The 18,181-nt window shown below is 39.3% G+C and overlaps 1 protein-coding gene across 1 annotated transcript; it reads left to right on the forward strand.

Moving 5' to 3' along the window:
* The first annotated feature begins 5,510 nt into the window (after nt 1-5,510).
* LOC139114470 (uncharacterized) lies at nt 5,511-17,123 on the forward strand. Its single transcript, XM_070676228.1, has 3 exons — nt 5,511-6,147; nt 14,501-14,837; nt 15,809-17,123. Exons 1-3 carry the CDS (start codon nt 5,997-5,999, stop codon nt 16,047-16,049), a joined length of 729 nt encoding a protein of 242 aa, XP_070532329.1. The 5' UTR covers nt 5,511-5,996; the 3' UTR covers nt 16,050-17,123.
* Nucleotides 17,124-18,181: the final 1,058 nt, after the last annotated feature.

The following is an 18,181-nucleotide window of genomic DNA, read 5'->3' on the forward strand; positions in this document are numbered from 1 at the left end:
AGGCCTACACTGATCAATACACAAATAGAAACATAGATAGACAGATTGGTAGGTATATAATAGGTAGGTAGGTAGGTAGGTAGATAGATATGGATAATAGATGGATAGATAGATAGATAGACAATATAGTGATAGATACCTAGATACCTACCTACCCACCAACCTACCTACCTACCTACCTACCTACATACCTACATACCTACCTACCTACCTACCTACATACATACATACATACATACATACATACATACATCCATCCATCCATCCATCCATCCATCCATCCATCCATCCATCCATCCATCCATCCATCCATACATACATACATACATACGTCCTGTTCGCGATATGATCGGAGGGTAAACGCATACATACATACGCAAGCACGCACGCACGCACGCACGCACGCACAAACACACACACACACACACACACACACACACACACACACACATACATACATACATACATACATACATACATACATACATACATACATACATACATACATACATACATACATACATACATACATACATACATACATGCATACATACATACATACATACATATGTACCTTTCTTTATAGAACACTACACTTTCAGGAGGGAGATACAATTATATGTGTTCATTTTTAAAATCAAAATTCGTACACGAAACTATTCTCACCTCGCAAACTTTGAAAGCTTATGAATTAGGATAAAGTGTACTGCAACGAGAAGTGAGTAATCCCACGCACTATATCATTCGCCTCGCCATGGTAACCAAACAGACTGTTAAGACGATTCTTTTTGAAAATGTACTTATGCTTCTAATGCTAACTCAGATTAATGTCACCTTCGGGTTTGTGCATTCCAAAGATTGAAAACATATCTGACTCACCTATACAGATTACGGTATCCAAATAAGTAGATTAAAAAAACGCAAGCGCTATCTCGCTATCTACCGAGTCAGAAATCTTACTTTGTAAATACGGTTTAGTCTAATTTGATATGATAACTTATACTATAGTTTTCTTTATCATTAAATTGCTCCTATTTCAGTATTTAGTGCTCAATGATTATTATCAATTCTATATACGACGACAACGAAGCAGTACGTTTTACGGAAATGTTCCTTCCCATACGTTTTATTTCCGCTGGTGTGGGTATCATTAGAAGAAAACATGGCGTCCATGATTTGATACAACTGTATTTTCGACATGAAGTCCGCACTGTGCTCTTTGACCATCTTTCTTTACAAACATAACGTTAGTTTCAAAAAGTTTCAAACTTCATGTAGGGAGATTTTGTAACTCATTTTAGATAAACTTTACGCGCGTTGTACGACTTAGATTCTATTATAGCCAATCAGAGAGCGCTTATGAGAACTCCACCGTCACAAGAGAATGTTAAAACATAGTCATATAAAGAGGTATGAAACTGTCAGAGAGAACAAAACATTTTATGGTATAAAGTAGCGAATTGCTCCTCCGAGCGTATATATATATATATATATATATATATATATATATATATATATATATATATATATATATATATATATATATATATATATATATATATATATATATATATATATCGAAGTATACAGATGAGATAAATAACAAACAAACGACTTCAAGTAATAGATACAGTATTACTTTGTACTTGAAGCAATTCGTATTTTCTTCAAAGTAGCTAGCCTGTCTTTTTACTGTAGAAAAAATAATGTAACGAATATTCAACAAAAAGATTCAAGTTTCCCCCACGTTTCAATGCACTTAGCTTTTCAAAAATTATTATCTCGCCTTTCATCTTTGTCTCTGGAGACAAAATTTGTCAAATCGGAAAATGACGTTGATGTTCGCATTAAAAGCGAAAGAAAACTATTTGAATGATATGGGAAAAGACACCATAATTCTAGCGTGTATCCATGAAATACATTGAATAAGATTTCTTTTGGGAAATAATCATGAGAATATTTACTTCAGATGGAATCAATTTCTCTAGCTTTGTAATGGTCAAATGTAGCTGGGTTATTTCAGTTGTCAATCATTTTAAAGCTCTGTCAGTAGCCTTTGATGTCTTTTCTAGTATTTTTATTGTTTGTAAATAGAGTTGCTTGCTCTACTCTCAAATTCACATGGAGATGCCTTTTGGTCAACGTGACAACATGCCCCCCTCCTCCTGTACCTGTGAAATGTCTAACGTCCAACGCAATGTATAATGTTAGTGTTCACAACTTAAGTTTATTTCGGACTCAGATTCATCATTTCAATAATCAAATAACATTGTATATTGTGCGTTGATATTGTGTAATTTGAAGCATTTGCCGCGGAGAAGGAAATATACTCGTTTTCTGGGAGAAATTTTCAAAATAGTATCAAATGTTACTGCTTTGCTCCCCCCCCTTCCCCAACAAACAAATTCGCATCAAGTCTGGACAGGTCAAACAGGGATCTGCCGAACCATAGACAGTGGAGGGGGTCCTCCTCCTACTGCCTAATGGCCGAACCTAGGCCACAATATGGCTGAAACGGCTGTTTTGATATGCGAAGCCTGTATAGTATTTCTCGATGGAAATAAACATTTCCGCGGGATGTGCCAAAAGAAAATCTGCAAAGCCGATGAATTATCGGTGGATATAATTATGGTGATAATGACAGAACGATCGCACGCAGAGTTATTTTTCATTCTTTAAATAATGATAAACAGAAGGGATAACGATTGTTATCAACGCAGTTGTGGAAACTCGCTCGGCCTGGGGTCGGAACAAGAACGATTAATAATGTAAATAATTGTGGAACAACAACATTTATGACCACATCCACAATAACTGTCGTGATGAAATAACGATAACGATTATGCTAATTAGGACACTGATGACGATTGCTGTGGCGATAATGACGAGAATATATTATCATCGTAACTCTTCTTATGTCAGTTATCTCATTACTGTTGGCGTTGTAAACATGGCAACAGTCTGAGGAGACGTGGAAGAACGAGAGAAACACACCATCATTAGAAACATCATCTTTGTCAAATTTCCCATGAAACTAAATATCTAAAGCTATTAAAGTGAAGCCTTAATCGCAGACGAAATCAACGGGAAAAGGACAGAAAATATTACTAAACCCTTCCTGCCGATGTAATTGTTGTGAAGTTCTCCAGTGGCAATCAAGAATCTCATAGTACAAGTCGTCAAACTTTATCTACGCTGTTATCTTAAGTATACTTTTCCGCGCACAGACTGGTTGAGATGAATTCGGAGTCACCGAATCTAGCGAGTGAGTTCTTAATGGGCTTCCTCTCGCCAGGTTTAAGCCTCTGCGTAATTTGTTGGAGGGTGATTGACGAATTGTCCTTATCGAATACACATCGGTTGGAGACTCACTGAGAACTAATATTTATTTTGAAATCATGAGATCCGTGCATTGAGACGTCGTCAATCAAAAAGGGTGGAACTGTTGAAAACGATTGTCCAAATTAGATCGCGATTAAATCGTACTTTTTCCAGCAATATCTGCGGTGATAAGCATGATTAGTAGCAGGCGATTTGGGCGGTAATAGCCCCCTAATAGCCGAGGCAATTTCGTTTTGTGGCACTAGCAGAGACGTGTCGCGGTCCCAGTCGGGAGTTATAGCAAAAATGCCACTGAAATTTGGAACGACTGTATTCATTACCGCGCAATAGAATCCGGCAGTTGAAGAGCGGACTCCGAGAGCCCAAATCTTCATTCTGTCAAAAAAGATTCCTCAATAGCTGTTTTCCGCGTGTAAGTATAGCTATTACGCTGTCAGAGACATTTCTAAAGACGTTCTACTCAGGACGCCCCAATTTTCCATGCAGTAACAACATCGGGTGGCTCTCTGGTTCCATTGTCGACGCAAATTGCAACATTTAGGTGTAATTTTCTCGCCTGTTATGAAAAAAAAAATACAGAAAAAATCTAAACGAAGTCATCTTGTAAGTCAAGAGAAATAAAAAACAACAAATAGGACTTGGTAAAGCGAAGCAAAAGAAGATAATTGAAGATGAGTAGAGAAGGGGCTCTTTCCTAGTTTACTGCTTTGTATTCTGGGCGATTCCTCTGGTAATGGTCCAATTACGCGAGAGACCACCAGAGACAATTTTAGAAATTGACAATGGGGTCGTACGTTACAAGAATGCTCTAAACGAGTCCACTGAAGCCAATGCACAAGGACTGTTGTATTTAGCAAGTATTGTAGATGTCAACAGTAATGAGTCTAAATAATTCAGGGGTACTTTTTGGAGAAACAAAATCGCCTGATTTGGAGGCTGGGGTGATAATTTCATATTAGCGTACGCACACCAAAGCGCCAAGGGCGAGCATGGCGTAATGCATAAAAAAATGTACGGTTTCAAGTGCAGAGTTTTGGAGTTACTTCGCATCTAGCAATCTCTAATAACGATAATGATAGCGCATTATGAGAAATCGTCGTCCGAAATGCCAATTAAATATTTATCTGTGATGACCTGATGTAGCAACACAAGCTAAAATTCCACTTGAAGAGTGTAAGGCACTAAACTTCTCCCTTTAACGAACAATGGACTTTTATAAGAGAGTGGCCATACAAAAATTGAGGTGTCGACAGCTGCACTTTCTTAACAGTATATGTTACCGATGTTTCAGTATTCAAACTTTTAGATCCGTACTAGATAATTCTAGTGCTGCTATCATTAATTCCCCGCATACAGAGTGTAAACTCTCCATGTCTCTCCCCCTACCTGTTTATGAAATGGTATTTGCTTTTCAAATGTATTAGTTGCGTATTACTTATGTATGTATGTATGTATGTATGTATGTATGTATGTATGTATGTATGTATGTATGTATGTATGTATGTATGTATGTATGTATGTATGTATTTTAAGCTTGATGCCCTCGAATTTGTTCCTCTGGAAGAACTTTTTGAATATCGAAACCTGGTGGTTTTACGGAAAAACGTAAATCACCAAACACGTATAAGGAATACGACGCGAAAGCCGGCCAGATTTTTTATAATATTCGACTTTTTGTGGCAATTTCGCAGTAAATAGTGTATTTACCCAAAGACCGATTACTCACCATTCTCATGTAAATCACAGCTCTTGTGAGATTGGAAATATTAGACTCTTAATTCCACTAGAAATCATATAATAATGTATTGACAATAATACATATTACATATATGCTTGTACTCCGTGGTGTTATCACTAGCCTCATCTTGATAATAATTCTTCGGCAGCTCACTTTGTTTACAATGCTTTTATTGTGATTATAATGACTGGGATTCATCAGATAAAATTGTTTCGTCTTCTTTTGTGTTTGACAGGCGTTTTTCTGGTTGTCAGCAATCTGCCCCCGGCCTTGGTATAATTACAAACTCCTATTAACGATGGCTTGTCAGTTAAGCGGACGGATGCGCCTAAATGTTCGAGGCGGCCAATGAGCGACGAGAAGCCGCATGCGATTGGTCCTGGGAGGCGCTGTTTGCGAGGGGGCAAAACTTACAGCGGTGCGCGCGCTTAACGACCCGTTGTGACAGCGTGCGTGCGCTACACATACTTTACGTTGCTGTGTTTATTTAATCTACACACCGAGGCATCCATATAAATGATATCTTGTGCGCTCCTTCGCTGCAAAGGCAGAGCCATCCGTGCCCGGTGGCCATCAGGAAAAATTGGAGTCCCGACGGGTAACGCTGTTTAACTATGTTATAAATTCTGCCGTGGTGCACAATATCAGAGACACCGTATACCATTCTGCCTGCTCTTATACGCATCTGCGTACATTGCCCGGAAGAGGGTAACTTACGATTGATATATTTAGCAAAAAGACTTCAAACTATCATCGCGATATTTTCCGACCAGGACAACGGCAGTTTTGGTTTTGGGCCTGATAAGGCAAGACTATATCCCGACAAAAATAACAAAAGTCGACTGATTTCAAGAGTAAACCTGAATTCCTGAAGACTGTACCTATCACCACGGTTGGGCAGCTCGAAGAAAAAGTAATGGCTCCGTTGACTCCAAGAAAGCCTTCCTTTCTCATCCGAGATATATTGGATAACATAGACGATGAGAAGAAGCCGATACAGAACTACAGCCATCAGTTACAACACAGCCGAGAGCTGGAAAATAACAACGCCTTCGTGTTCCACAAAGGTAAGGAATATATCTAAGTGATGAATTTATTCAAAAGTCTTAATGAAGTATTCGCAACTTGTCCCCAACTTGGTGGCATAAGTCGGTTAAGAGTTGTAAAAGACATACTATTCTGACTGTCACAATATTACAAATGAAACGCGGATAGGTATGTGCTCTCTGTAACTCTCTCCTTCCCTGTCTCAATCACTCTGTTTTTGTCTGTCTCTGCCTCCGTTTCCCCACCTCTCTGTGTCACTGTTTCTCTCTACCTCTGTCGCCCTCCTTCCCCTCTGTCTATCCGTCTCTCAACTTTTCCACTTCAAATGCCTTTCTCCTTGATATGTCACTGCCAATAATTTTGAATTCCTAATGATTCACATAAGGATGAAATTGAAAGGGCTGTTGTATATGGGCAGCAATATATACAGTGCCGGTATTTTATAATATGATCGGGAAACTTCCAAGAGTTAGAGTTGAAGCATACTGTGATCCCGACATGTTTCCACGTTCATGGCTACTCGGTTTGTGTAAGGAAAGCAGACATATTACGGATTTTATTGGGAGAAATCTCGATTGTTTTTGTCCAGTGACGTAATCATTTCCGAAATTTCCTGATTGTCGGGAGATCAAACAAACTAGCTATTCTTGTCGTTTGTTTTGAATAAGAATAATCAGAAATCCAAAAAGATTGCAACAGAACAAAAATTACCAGAGCAATCACAGGGTCAAATGCACAACAACCCTCCAAATAAAGATATAAGTATAGAAATGTTGATAACCGAACCTATAGCGACGATTACCATTAACCATGGCCGTTGGCGATATTATGCACTGTAAACTATTATAAGCAAGGATTGGTGTGCATATTTATTACAACTTGAAAACATAAAATCTGGTGTAATTTAACAAATACGTTTCCGGGAAAAATGTTCAATGCGTCACAAATACTAGAAGGAATGCCGAGACAAATTTCTGAAATGTTCATGCTAAGACCAAGATCAAAATATTATGTTTATATCATACCGCTTTCTTTCTCTGTTTTGGTGGATTTCCCTGCGTTGTTCAACTACCCGATCATCTTTTTTTCTGCTTTCATTTCCGAGACCACAGTCCGTGGATAGAGGGACTGTGCCGAGACGGTCGAGAGTCGTCGCGGCGAATGAGCGCGTAAAACGCTGTGGTTGCGCAGAGTACACTGTTTGCCTTGCTTAACAATGCCCTATTAAGTTGGAAATATTCCCCCGGCGTTCACGTGAAAGGTGAATGTTTGTAGCGTCATTGTGAAATTCGACGGCGGTGTGCAGTGTCGCTGCTGTTACCCAAAACCTGTGCAGCCACACTCCTTGCTGAGTGCGCCCCAAAAACCTGGAGAAGTTACTCAAAATGCAAACAAACAGAATTCAGTGCAATTAAAAAGTCGAAATTTTAAGTTTCGGGTTGAAAATAATGCAACAGCACTTATAGGCTTCGTCCAATCCTTGGCGACCATCGGCACAGATTGCGTTTACAACAATTTCACACCTCGGTGAGGATGATCATTTCCCGCGGAAATGTACCTGAAAAGCCACGTAATCAACCGATGTCGTTTTCATTCACGATTAACATCGCTTGTCGCGCATAGGAGATAATAGACACCTTCTGAAAAGAGGAAATATCACCATGATATCATGATTTTTCAACGATAACAATTACACTGATGATAAAACGAAAAGTGAAGTGATAAGGGTGTTTGTTAAATTCTCTCCTAACATTTTGTTGTTTGTCAGAACTCTTCAAAACATTCGATACTTAGTGGCAATCATAATTTAAAAGCAGTGTGGCGCGATGTCGAGACAAGAAATTTCTCTGCTGACATTGTGCATAAAAAGAAATTCAACAACTCCTGAACAATAGACGCAGCTAAAATCACGGGCTTACGTTGTGAATGTGGTCTTTGAGAAATATGGTATAATCGTACGTAGTCCTAATTAGGCGTAAAAGATTTGTCGTGTCGACTTGAAAATCCGTTGTGAATTTTAACGACTGCTTTCAAGAATAAGTGGGGTAAACACAGATAGATTATACGACCATAACAAATAAGAAGAAAAACAGCTAAAACACTTTGTAATGGTTTAAGCCAATAATATTTTTATATACAGTATATTTGTTTATGAGTAAACAATCCAGACCATATCTTATTTAGTCTTCACCAAGTCTTAAAGAAATATAATCAAGGCAGAAAAACGATTCTTGTTTGTTTCTCTCATGACAAAGTTGGAGTAAATGCGATTCAGTCTGGTTTTCGTCTCTAACCAATATGATATGGTGGTTTCATTCATCCATGCTACACAAAACTATGTGTCTTTTACTATTATTTGTGAAAGTTAGGTTAAAAATCAAGACAATGTAGTCCAAGCTCATTGTAAACAAAACAAAATAAAACAAGACAACTGAGCAAACACGAGTATCACCCGTTGATGCTGTCTTTAGAACTCACAACCGAATTCTTGATTATATTTAATAATTACAAAGGTATGTTTAAGATATACTAAAAAGCTGTTAATAGAAACATTCTTTATATTAACAAGGTTTTTTTTTAATATGAAGTTTCTGAAACTTTTCTTAAGTTTTGCAACTTTGAAAAGTATATCGATGTGACTTTCCTTAAAAGTGTATTGTTTAATGCATAATTAAAAGGCACTGAGTAGGGTGTGATTTCTTTCTTCCAAAAGATAACAAATCAGTGATGATTCATACCCTAGTCACGGAAGATAATATGGGAAAATTATTGAGAAATGTCAGTACAGCCAGTGATGCGCACTGATTACCCAATCCGCAATACGGTTTGACAGAGATATCTGCATAACTGTGGTGGCTGATGTCATCGACATTAAATTGAAATCTGAGTATGAACTGTCAAAGAAATTAGTCCTAATACGTCACTTCGAAAGACGGCTTTGAATTTTTTTTTGGTCTACGTGTTTGAATATCCATTTGATGTGATTGTACATGACACGTATGCTAATATGAAGTTAGCGGTTGAACTATGAAAGTTTTGATGTGGTGTACATGTATACACAGTCCGCACTGTACATGTGTTCGTTTTCTGGTACCGAAATTTACCAAAGTTGATATCCATCATGGAGGAACACAGCCCTCTCCTGCCGAAATCCCGACTATGCCAACACATTAAAGCCACGGCCACACGAATTTACCTCAAGTATATTCAAAATGCACCATGCCTTTTGTAGGACTCACCATTCAGCCTCGGGGCAGGAATGGAAATCGTTGTTTACGGAGCTCAAAACATTCTGGCACTCTGTGCGCCTGAAATGGTCACTGATCCTATACCAGGGAAGGTTTATTTGCGTATAGTATGACCAGAATTGGTTATCTCCCTGAAAAAATTGATGAATACCCCACCCCCACTAACGCCAACACAGTGAGAGCAATGATTATTGCCCTAGTGGTGGGGATGATTATTTGTCCACATGCTTATATGAATGGATAGGGCTCATATTTTCGTCCTGTACTGCTGGATTCATTTTGTGCCCCGTTCCCTGTGCCAGAGATGAAATCGCCCCTTCCCCGCATCCCATACGAGTGATCACCCCACATCAAGCATTGTTATTAATCTCATCACCATCGGTAAAACTCCCTCCCAGACTCATTGCTTCCATTTTTTTCTTTGTACAGAGGAAAATACTTTTCATTCTGGTATGAACAAATGAACTTCCACCTTGGAAAATCGAGTTTATCTCTGACTGACTCACTGGGTCTGTATAGGGACGGGGGGGGGGGGCAAATAAAAAACCAACTGTAACAGAAAATTCGGGCTTCAAGCGAATACAGGAAAAACAAACTGCCTATACGCAGCTTTGAAGTCGACTGCTCGAACTTTTTTTAAAAAGTTAATCATAATAGAGAAATAAGGAGGGAATAAACACATCCTTGCAAATATATTTAAATATGACAAGTGAAAAAAAACCAAGACATTGAAAATGAGAGTCTTGAAATCTGTTAACATCACAACCAGAATTTCTACAAGGTATCCTCAAATTCATGTATGTATATTGCTTTGTGAATAATTTGGTTTTGTATCAAATGTTACGTCCGAAAAATTATCATTGGTAGGAGAAGTAAGACAAATTCTATCAAGTTTATTGAAATTTAATTGTTGAACTAAATAATTGTAGTTCAAAATTTGGTATGTACGACTCCCTTTCCAAAACTATGCAGTGAAATTCAAGGTAGGGTGATTTTGTAGCACGCAAATTATAATATGAGTGATTGTCAAATTTCCTCAGCTTAAATACATCAAATGTACACGCAAATATTGAAATGTACATGCCAAATGACGTATTGACTGGTGGAGTTGGTGTTCTGGTAGCTAACTCGGCCAATCTCCTTTTGGCGCCATAATCGTGGCGTTCAGTTGCATAATTGCAGTCTCTACGCTATACGATTACTCATTCTCATTACTAAATGGTCTTTGTCAATAATTTACTGCAATGTACTTAACGCACATTACAAATAGATTAGGAAATTTATGATTTAGGGCTCGGCTCAAACATTGCTAGCATTAATTCGTTTCAAGACTTCTGCGGTCGATATTTTTTCCTTGGCGATTCTCGGCTGTAGTCGTAGTGCATGTTTTGCCGTGCTTCAAACGTATTGCTGGAGTCAAACGGAATGTCTTTGTCAATTTCAAGTTTTATCTACGTAAATGATGTACGTTGCAAATACGGTCAAGGTACATGAAAGTGTGCACTGGGTATTGTATCCATACATTTTTTCAGGAAGGTCAAATCTTTATTCTTTTCCGTGGAAACTAGTGCCGCCCTGGTGTTTTTTTGCGTAAAACCCGATTATTTAGTCTTTCCCGATTGTAAGAGATAGGTTTGTTTGCTTTTCTTCGTTAAGCCATCAGAGTAAAAAGATAACGTTTTGGTAAACGCCGGGGAAAAATGTATCCGTACAGATGGTAGTCGATGGCTATCGACAACATGAAAAGTGAATGGAGTGCAAACAAGGTCCGTTAATAGCTTCTTGTCAAAATCACGCTTTATCTCGGCTTGCGTATGGCGACACCACGTTGCCGTGACGTGTCGCCCGACACAGCGAGTCAGACACCGAGAAGTCCACAGCCGACGCGCTCGCCTGAATTGTGTCGCAAAATTTAAAGTCGCCGGGGTAATGTGATTATCGGTAATATAATTACGGGTCAGCTGAAATGATCAAAGAAAGATGATTTGGGAATTAAAAAAATACCCGTCAAAACTTAACTCCATTAATAAAAATACTGGGACATGAACAGCAACGGACAATGTACAATTTTAAGTCCCGAGTTCATATTAAGGGGTAAATCAGTTATACCATTTTGAAATCCTTTGTTATGACAGTGCTCGCTTCTCCCAAGCAGAGCAAGGACAAGAAAAACACCTTTCGTGCTTTTCCATATTTTCTGCCACACTTATCGAAAGACATAAAAATATTTAAATTCAGGACAATATTTTGCATTCGCCGTATTTCAAAAAAAAAAAATCATTCACGCTCATTAAAATATGAACTAAATGAGATTCTGCAGAGGAAACGAGAAATGGGATGATTTTTGTACCTGGTGAAGTCACACGATCTATCATAAAGAGCTTTATTTGGAGTGTTGGGCGAATATTTTATACATCATTTGTTGAAAAATGTCGATGATTTATTTGTTTAGCTGTCAATCAAGAGATTCCCGTATCAACGATGGGATAATATATCCCGATCGCCGTAAAAATGAACAAAAACAAGCACCCTTCAAAAAGGGACATACTAGTTAGTGCAAATTTTGGAAATTACGCACCTCAGATTTCGGAAAGTGTGTCGACGTTTCCTCTTTGATAAAAATAAATATAAGGTGACGCAATGATGGGTAAAATATTACAAAAGGTATTCTTTCTATACAGAACATTGTAAAAGTATACACGTAGGCCTTACCTATAGTGTTATTCTGACACAAGATCTGAAGGCAGCTCTCAGAAAGCTGCAAAAACATTAAAGCAAATCTTTGTTGTACATCATGTTTTAAAGTATTGGTTCCACTTGAAAAGTGGTGGAAATTTGACTCAGGTCCTGAAAGCAATAGCTTTGCAGCGCCTATCGCTGATCCGTTCCGAGTTACTTCTTTGCCAGCGCTCACTAATGTGTGACGAAAACGCGGTTCGCGCATGCAGCGAGCAAGAACATCGTCAATAACGCCGTACACCGCCCACGGGCTCCCAACAATTTACTGATAATAACAATATAGTGAGGTGGTCATATGCATTGATCGTTTTCTGGTCGTTTGAAGAAAGTAATGATATTATCAGAAATGCTAGTAGCAAATTTCCCCATAATAACATCACTCAGATAGTTAGCATGAGATAAGAATAGTATGGTTGTTACTAGATCGCTCCATGTAATAGCTTTCCAATCAGGCCGTATTAATGGTAAGTGGTGTAAAACTTTTCACTGACGTCTTTGTTCCCGGGCTGATCAGTAAATCTATTGGACGTCGGCCGTCTGAAGTTGCTGATAAATAATTTTCTCTGACTTAACTTCAAGTTAATGGCTTTCGCTAATAGGGAGTTATCATGTTTGGTCATCGCAAACGTTCGCTCATTTTGGATGAGTTTCGTAGAGTTCGGGCAGGATTTAATAGCTTTTGCGTTCTTGTCAGTCACTCCATTTGCATGGCGTCTGAAGAGAGACCGAGCGAATTGCAGAGCATCTAAAGTCTCCGTTAGAATAAATGCGCGATAATTCTATGCGAAGTATAATTTTCGTTTGACGGACAGATGACGAAAAGTGGAGTGTGCGGCGCGCTCGGCAGGGAGCCATCTCGATACATGGCTGTCATACCTTGTTGAGACGAACACACGTGCTTCGCTCAAATTTGTCTGGACTACTCGAAGGATCACAGACACACAGACGGATTTTACTTCAAATTTGAAGAAACATAACAGCCAAAGTGTCTACGGATATCTCTTGTTTGTCGAGCTCAATCAGGAAATGAACATTTACAAGAAATTATAGATTAATATCAATGATAAAGGTACACCAGCCGGAGGGTTTCATTATACATTGACATAATACCATAGAACGTCTGATCGCGACACTGTCCACTTATTCGACGAATTCCAGTCAGCTGAAGATTTTCTATATAGCAAGAGACAAAAACATTTACGAACTAATCGGTACATGTTTGTGATACGAGCATGGATCGATCCTACGATCAATTCGATTGGTTAATCGCTAGATCGATGGCCCATGTCGTTCATGCTGTGGTGGGTTTGGTTGGTTCTGCCTGATGGTACTGATGACAGCTTGTTGAGTTTGATTGATTGACAGATTAAACAGCGATTAATTGGCTAATTAATTACGGTGCTCGAGCCAAAGAGGGAATAATCATCGATGAAAGTATAAATCTAAAACCCGCAATCAGCGGATATTTTATCTTACCAATAAAACCGATTTATTAGTTTAGAAGAAAGCAAATTGGTACGGTTACCCAAATCTGACAGTACTTGAAACCTAATACTGATTTAGCAAATACCTATATTGAAACCTTTTTTCTTTATCTTCCTTCTTTATCTGTCTATATCCGTGACAATATGTGCCTGACTGTGTGACTGCTTGATCCTCTCTCCCTCTATCTCGGTGTCTTTCTGTATGTCTTTCTGTCTGTCTATGTCTCTGTCACTTACTGTCTCCTCTCTTTTCGTCTCTGTGTGTCCCTGTCTCTCTCTGCGTGTCTACCTGTGTGTCTCTCTGTGTCTACCTCTGTGTCTACCTCTGTGTATTTCTGTCTGTCTGTCTTTGTCTGTCTGAATGTCTGTACTGTCTCTGTCCCTGTCTGTCTGTCTGTCTGTCTGCCTGTCTGTCTGTCTGTCTGTCTGTCTGTCTGTCTGCCTCCATCCCCTCCCCCCCCTCTCTCTCTCTCTCTCTCTCTCTCTCTCTCTCTCTCTCTCTCTCTCTCTCTCTCTCTCTCTCTCTCTCTCTCTCTCTCTCTCTCTCTCTCTCTCTCTCTCTCATAAATCAACCTGTTAAAACACAGGGGATAGAACTCCCCTTGATTTAAATTGACCAACACCAACTTGCTGTGGATAAAAACTGTAAAAAAGTTAACGATGATTCAAGATCTAAAACGACTCAATTAATTTAATTTTCCAATCAGAGGCACGTTCCGTGTAGAGAGCTATGGTGCCGAGTATAATGCGTGTTTCAACCTAATTCAAGAGAATCAGTGAAACAGACATACAAGAACTCGATTGATTTTCTCTATTTAGACATTTCATATTGCTTTTCAGTCACGCACTTTTCTTGTTTGCCTAGCTTTATTAAGTGTCTCCACTTCCGTTCTTCTTTGCAGCGATTACCACCACGGCTGCGGCTTTCCTGTTGCAACCAAGACTGTTCAAGCCTACGATACTGACGTGTAACACCGAAACCAGATCACTGGCTCCGTCGTTGTACCCGTCCGCGCACACATTCACTGACGCCCCGAAGGAGGAACCCCTCCCACCCACTTTGCCGATAAAACCGAAGCGTCCTCGAAGACGGCGGACCGCCTTCACGCAGGCGCAGTTGGGCCTCCTGGAGAAGAAATTTCGCTGTCAGAAATACCTGAGCGTTTCCGACAGGGGCGTGGTGGCTGAGAAATTGAATCTGAGTGAAACGCAGGTCAAGACATGGTATCAGAACAGAAGGTAAAGAACAGGGGCAAAACCAATTTCAACAGTTTCAATTTCTAAGGATTGGGGTGCCTTTGCAACTAGTAGAGACCTGTATAAAAGCAATATGAAAAGTTTATATAAAAAAATCCAAACATTACCGTCGACATGGGCAAATAAATGGAAAACGAAATTGAGATGACGGCGATGATGATGATGACGACGACGATGATGATAATGCTGATGGCAATGATGATGATGATGATGATAATGATGACGGCAATGATGATGATGATGATGATGATGATGATGGCAATGATGATGATGATGATGATGATGATGATGATGATGATGATGATGATGATGATGATGATGATGATGATGATGATGATGAAAGACGACCACGATGATGATAATGCTGATGGCAATGATGATGATGATGATGATGATGATAATGATGACGGCAATGATGATGATGATGATGATGATGATGATGATGATAATGGTGGTGGTGGTGATGGTATTGATGCTGGTTGTGGTGGTGGTGGTGGTAGTGGTGATGATGATGCTGGTTGTGGTGGTGGTGGTGGTAGTGGTGATAGCGATGATGGTTAGAATGTTATCATTGAAAACTAATGAACTGATCTGTTTCTTTAATCATGATAATTTGATCTTTTTCACACGACGCCATCATCATCATCATCATCATCATCATCATCATCATCATCATCATCATCATCATCGTCTTCATCATTGTCACAACAATCATCATCAGCAGTATCATCTTCATCGTCGTCGTTGCTTCTGCTGCCATCACCGCCATCGTGATGGCGGTGATCATTGTTATCTCAGCGTTGTTTTCATTGTTTTGTTCATTGTCAAACCTCGTCGCCATCAACAGTATTTCTGGTCGTTCACCTTTAATCTGAGGGAACTTCCTTTATCATGTTAATCTTTATATAGTTTGATTTGTTTTTTTGTAACTGCAATTTCTTGTGTACCTTCAGGACGAAGTGGAAACGCCAGACAGCGGCGGGGGAACGCATGGAGGAATTAAGGAATCACGTATGCGACGAAGATGGCTGCCCCGGTAGACTCCGGAAAGAGGCGGCGCAAAATGGCGGATACAGCCACGACTATTTACTTCACGACAGCGACTCACCGGCCAGTCCGTGCAGCGAGGCGGGAGATAACATATCTAACGGACTTACGCAAGAACAAATGTTCCCATCTCCGGGTCTGCTTTGAAGAATTCGTTCAAAATTCGAAGAAGGTCGACGATAGAAACTGTACGACTGCTCGCCCATGGAATTCGAAGAGCTACGATTTCGTGGAAAAGACGGACAGGAAACGGATATCTTTGTCCGCTCAGTAGACTTCCATTCCTTGTACACTTTGACTTATCTTGATCTGTCGACACTGCATAGTTAAAAACAGTACATCGAACGCAGAATATAAGCATATGCGTAAGATCCATTTCCCATCAACTCCAATTTCAAAATTAAACCAACAGTGCACGGTTCTGTTACTTTTCCCACATAACGCATTTCAGAAGGAGGCGATATTGTGCATAAAATACAAATCATAACATCGGTCGTTTGATACAAATATATATCAAATTCTTTTTGTCGATACATTGTTGCTGATGTTATTGTTCACAATCTAATGAATGCATATAGCCTTTACGAAAATGGCAGATTTACCTTTATTCTGGTCAGTTTTTACCAGCTTCTTCATAGAATATGAAAGACCATGTCTCATTGTACATATTTATAATATAACACAACATTAGAAAAATTTTCCTACGCAATCGAGAGAGACGCTTCCATCATTGTAAAATATCACTTTAACAGACGCATGGACGAAAAGTGATGTTAAGCAGGGCTCCTACAGCTACCCGTGCTGCGTGCAACGTTCAACAACAGACATGCACGTCGTGCTGCCGGTAGATTCATCAGCTGAAGTCGGCTAAGAGTGCAATTTATGAATAGCCATTAAAGTGTAGCTGCTTTTACACCTCGGCGAACCCACTTTCGTAAAACGCTCAGAGCAACGGACGGGTACGATTTCAGAGACCTGACGCTTTCAACGTAGAGGTACACGCGCATCAGTCTCGGAAATTTGTCAAATTAAAGAATCTCACGAGATTTTATTACACCTTACGTTATTTTACTTTTAGTAAATTGTCAATTGTAATCTCATGTTTATTTTTATGCCTCTCTTAAACTCCTGGAGATAGAGAGGAAACGAGGTCGTTAATTTTATCTCACGGATCTGTTTTATCCCTTTTTAATTAGGAAATAAATCAATATATGTCGAAAGAAAGCAGTGGTGAAAGATACTCTCTCGACTTTTTTTGCCTGATTTCAAATCATTGATAGCGACAGCAGAGCGATCACCTATGGACATTGTATTAAGTTTATGGCAGAATTACACGTACAATTATCTGGTGGTATTCTTTCTTTGATGTCATTATGGGCGAAGATAATTCCACGTTGTACAACGTATTTATTCCATTCTGTAAGTCGTTAACACGATTGTACGGTTTAAGTGAGGTTTATGGAATGGGTCGCTCTGAGCGCGAACACAAAATGACACGTGTAATAAACAGGTCTGAGGGTACTCATAGGTGTGAAATCAACCGCGCGTCACCTTTTGTGAGCCTTGGCCCAATCAGGAGGACCGGTCTTGAAGTGATTAAACACTCCACTGTTGAAGTGCTTCATCTCATGTTATCTTGAAACGCTCATTTCCCGGTCGATGCTCCCGGGGGAACGCACAGTCACAATTTTCACAACGCTGAGTGCAAAAGATCTCGTTTTGACGCACTTTCACAATATGTATACCGACGAGGAATGATGATCGTAGTGTGCGGCATTCAGCTATAATTAACAACGTAACAGACGATTTGGCGTACAAAATTACGATAACCGAACAGAAGTAACGATACACAGAAAATGAAAATTCCTGACATAATCGGTCTTTGGTATCATGGCGCTCTCCAGTCATCCTGTTGTTTGCCATTTTTGTAACCGGTGTAATTTTGCATTCAGTGTTTCCTTCAATATATGTCGACCTAAATGCCAATATGTCTTTTTCATTATCTCTTGCATAAACTTACATGTACATGTCTGTCTGTCTATCTGTCTGTATGTATGTATGTATGTATGTATGTATGTATGTATGTATGTATGTATGTATGTATGTATGTATGTATGTATGTATGTATGTATGTATGTATGTATGTATGTATGTATGTATGTATGTATGTGTGTGTGTGTGTGTGTGTGTGTGTGTGTGTGTGTGTGTATGTATGTATGTATGTATGTATGTATGTATGTATGTATGTATGTATGTATGTATGTTTGTATGTGGTAATT

This window comes from Ptychodera flava, chromosome 16 (assembly GCF_041260155.1).
Source record: "Ptychodera flava strain L36383 chromosome 16, AS_Pfla_20210202, whole genome shotgun sequence".
Classification (NCBI taxonomy): domain Eukaryota; kingdom Metazoa; phylum Hemichordata; class Enteropneusta; family Ptychoderidae; genus Ptychodera; species Ptychodera flava.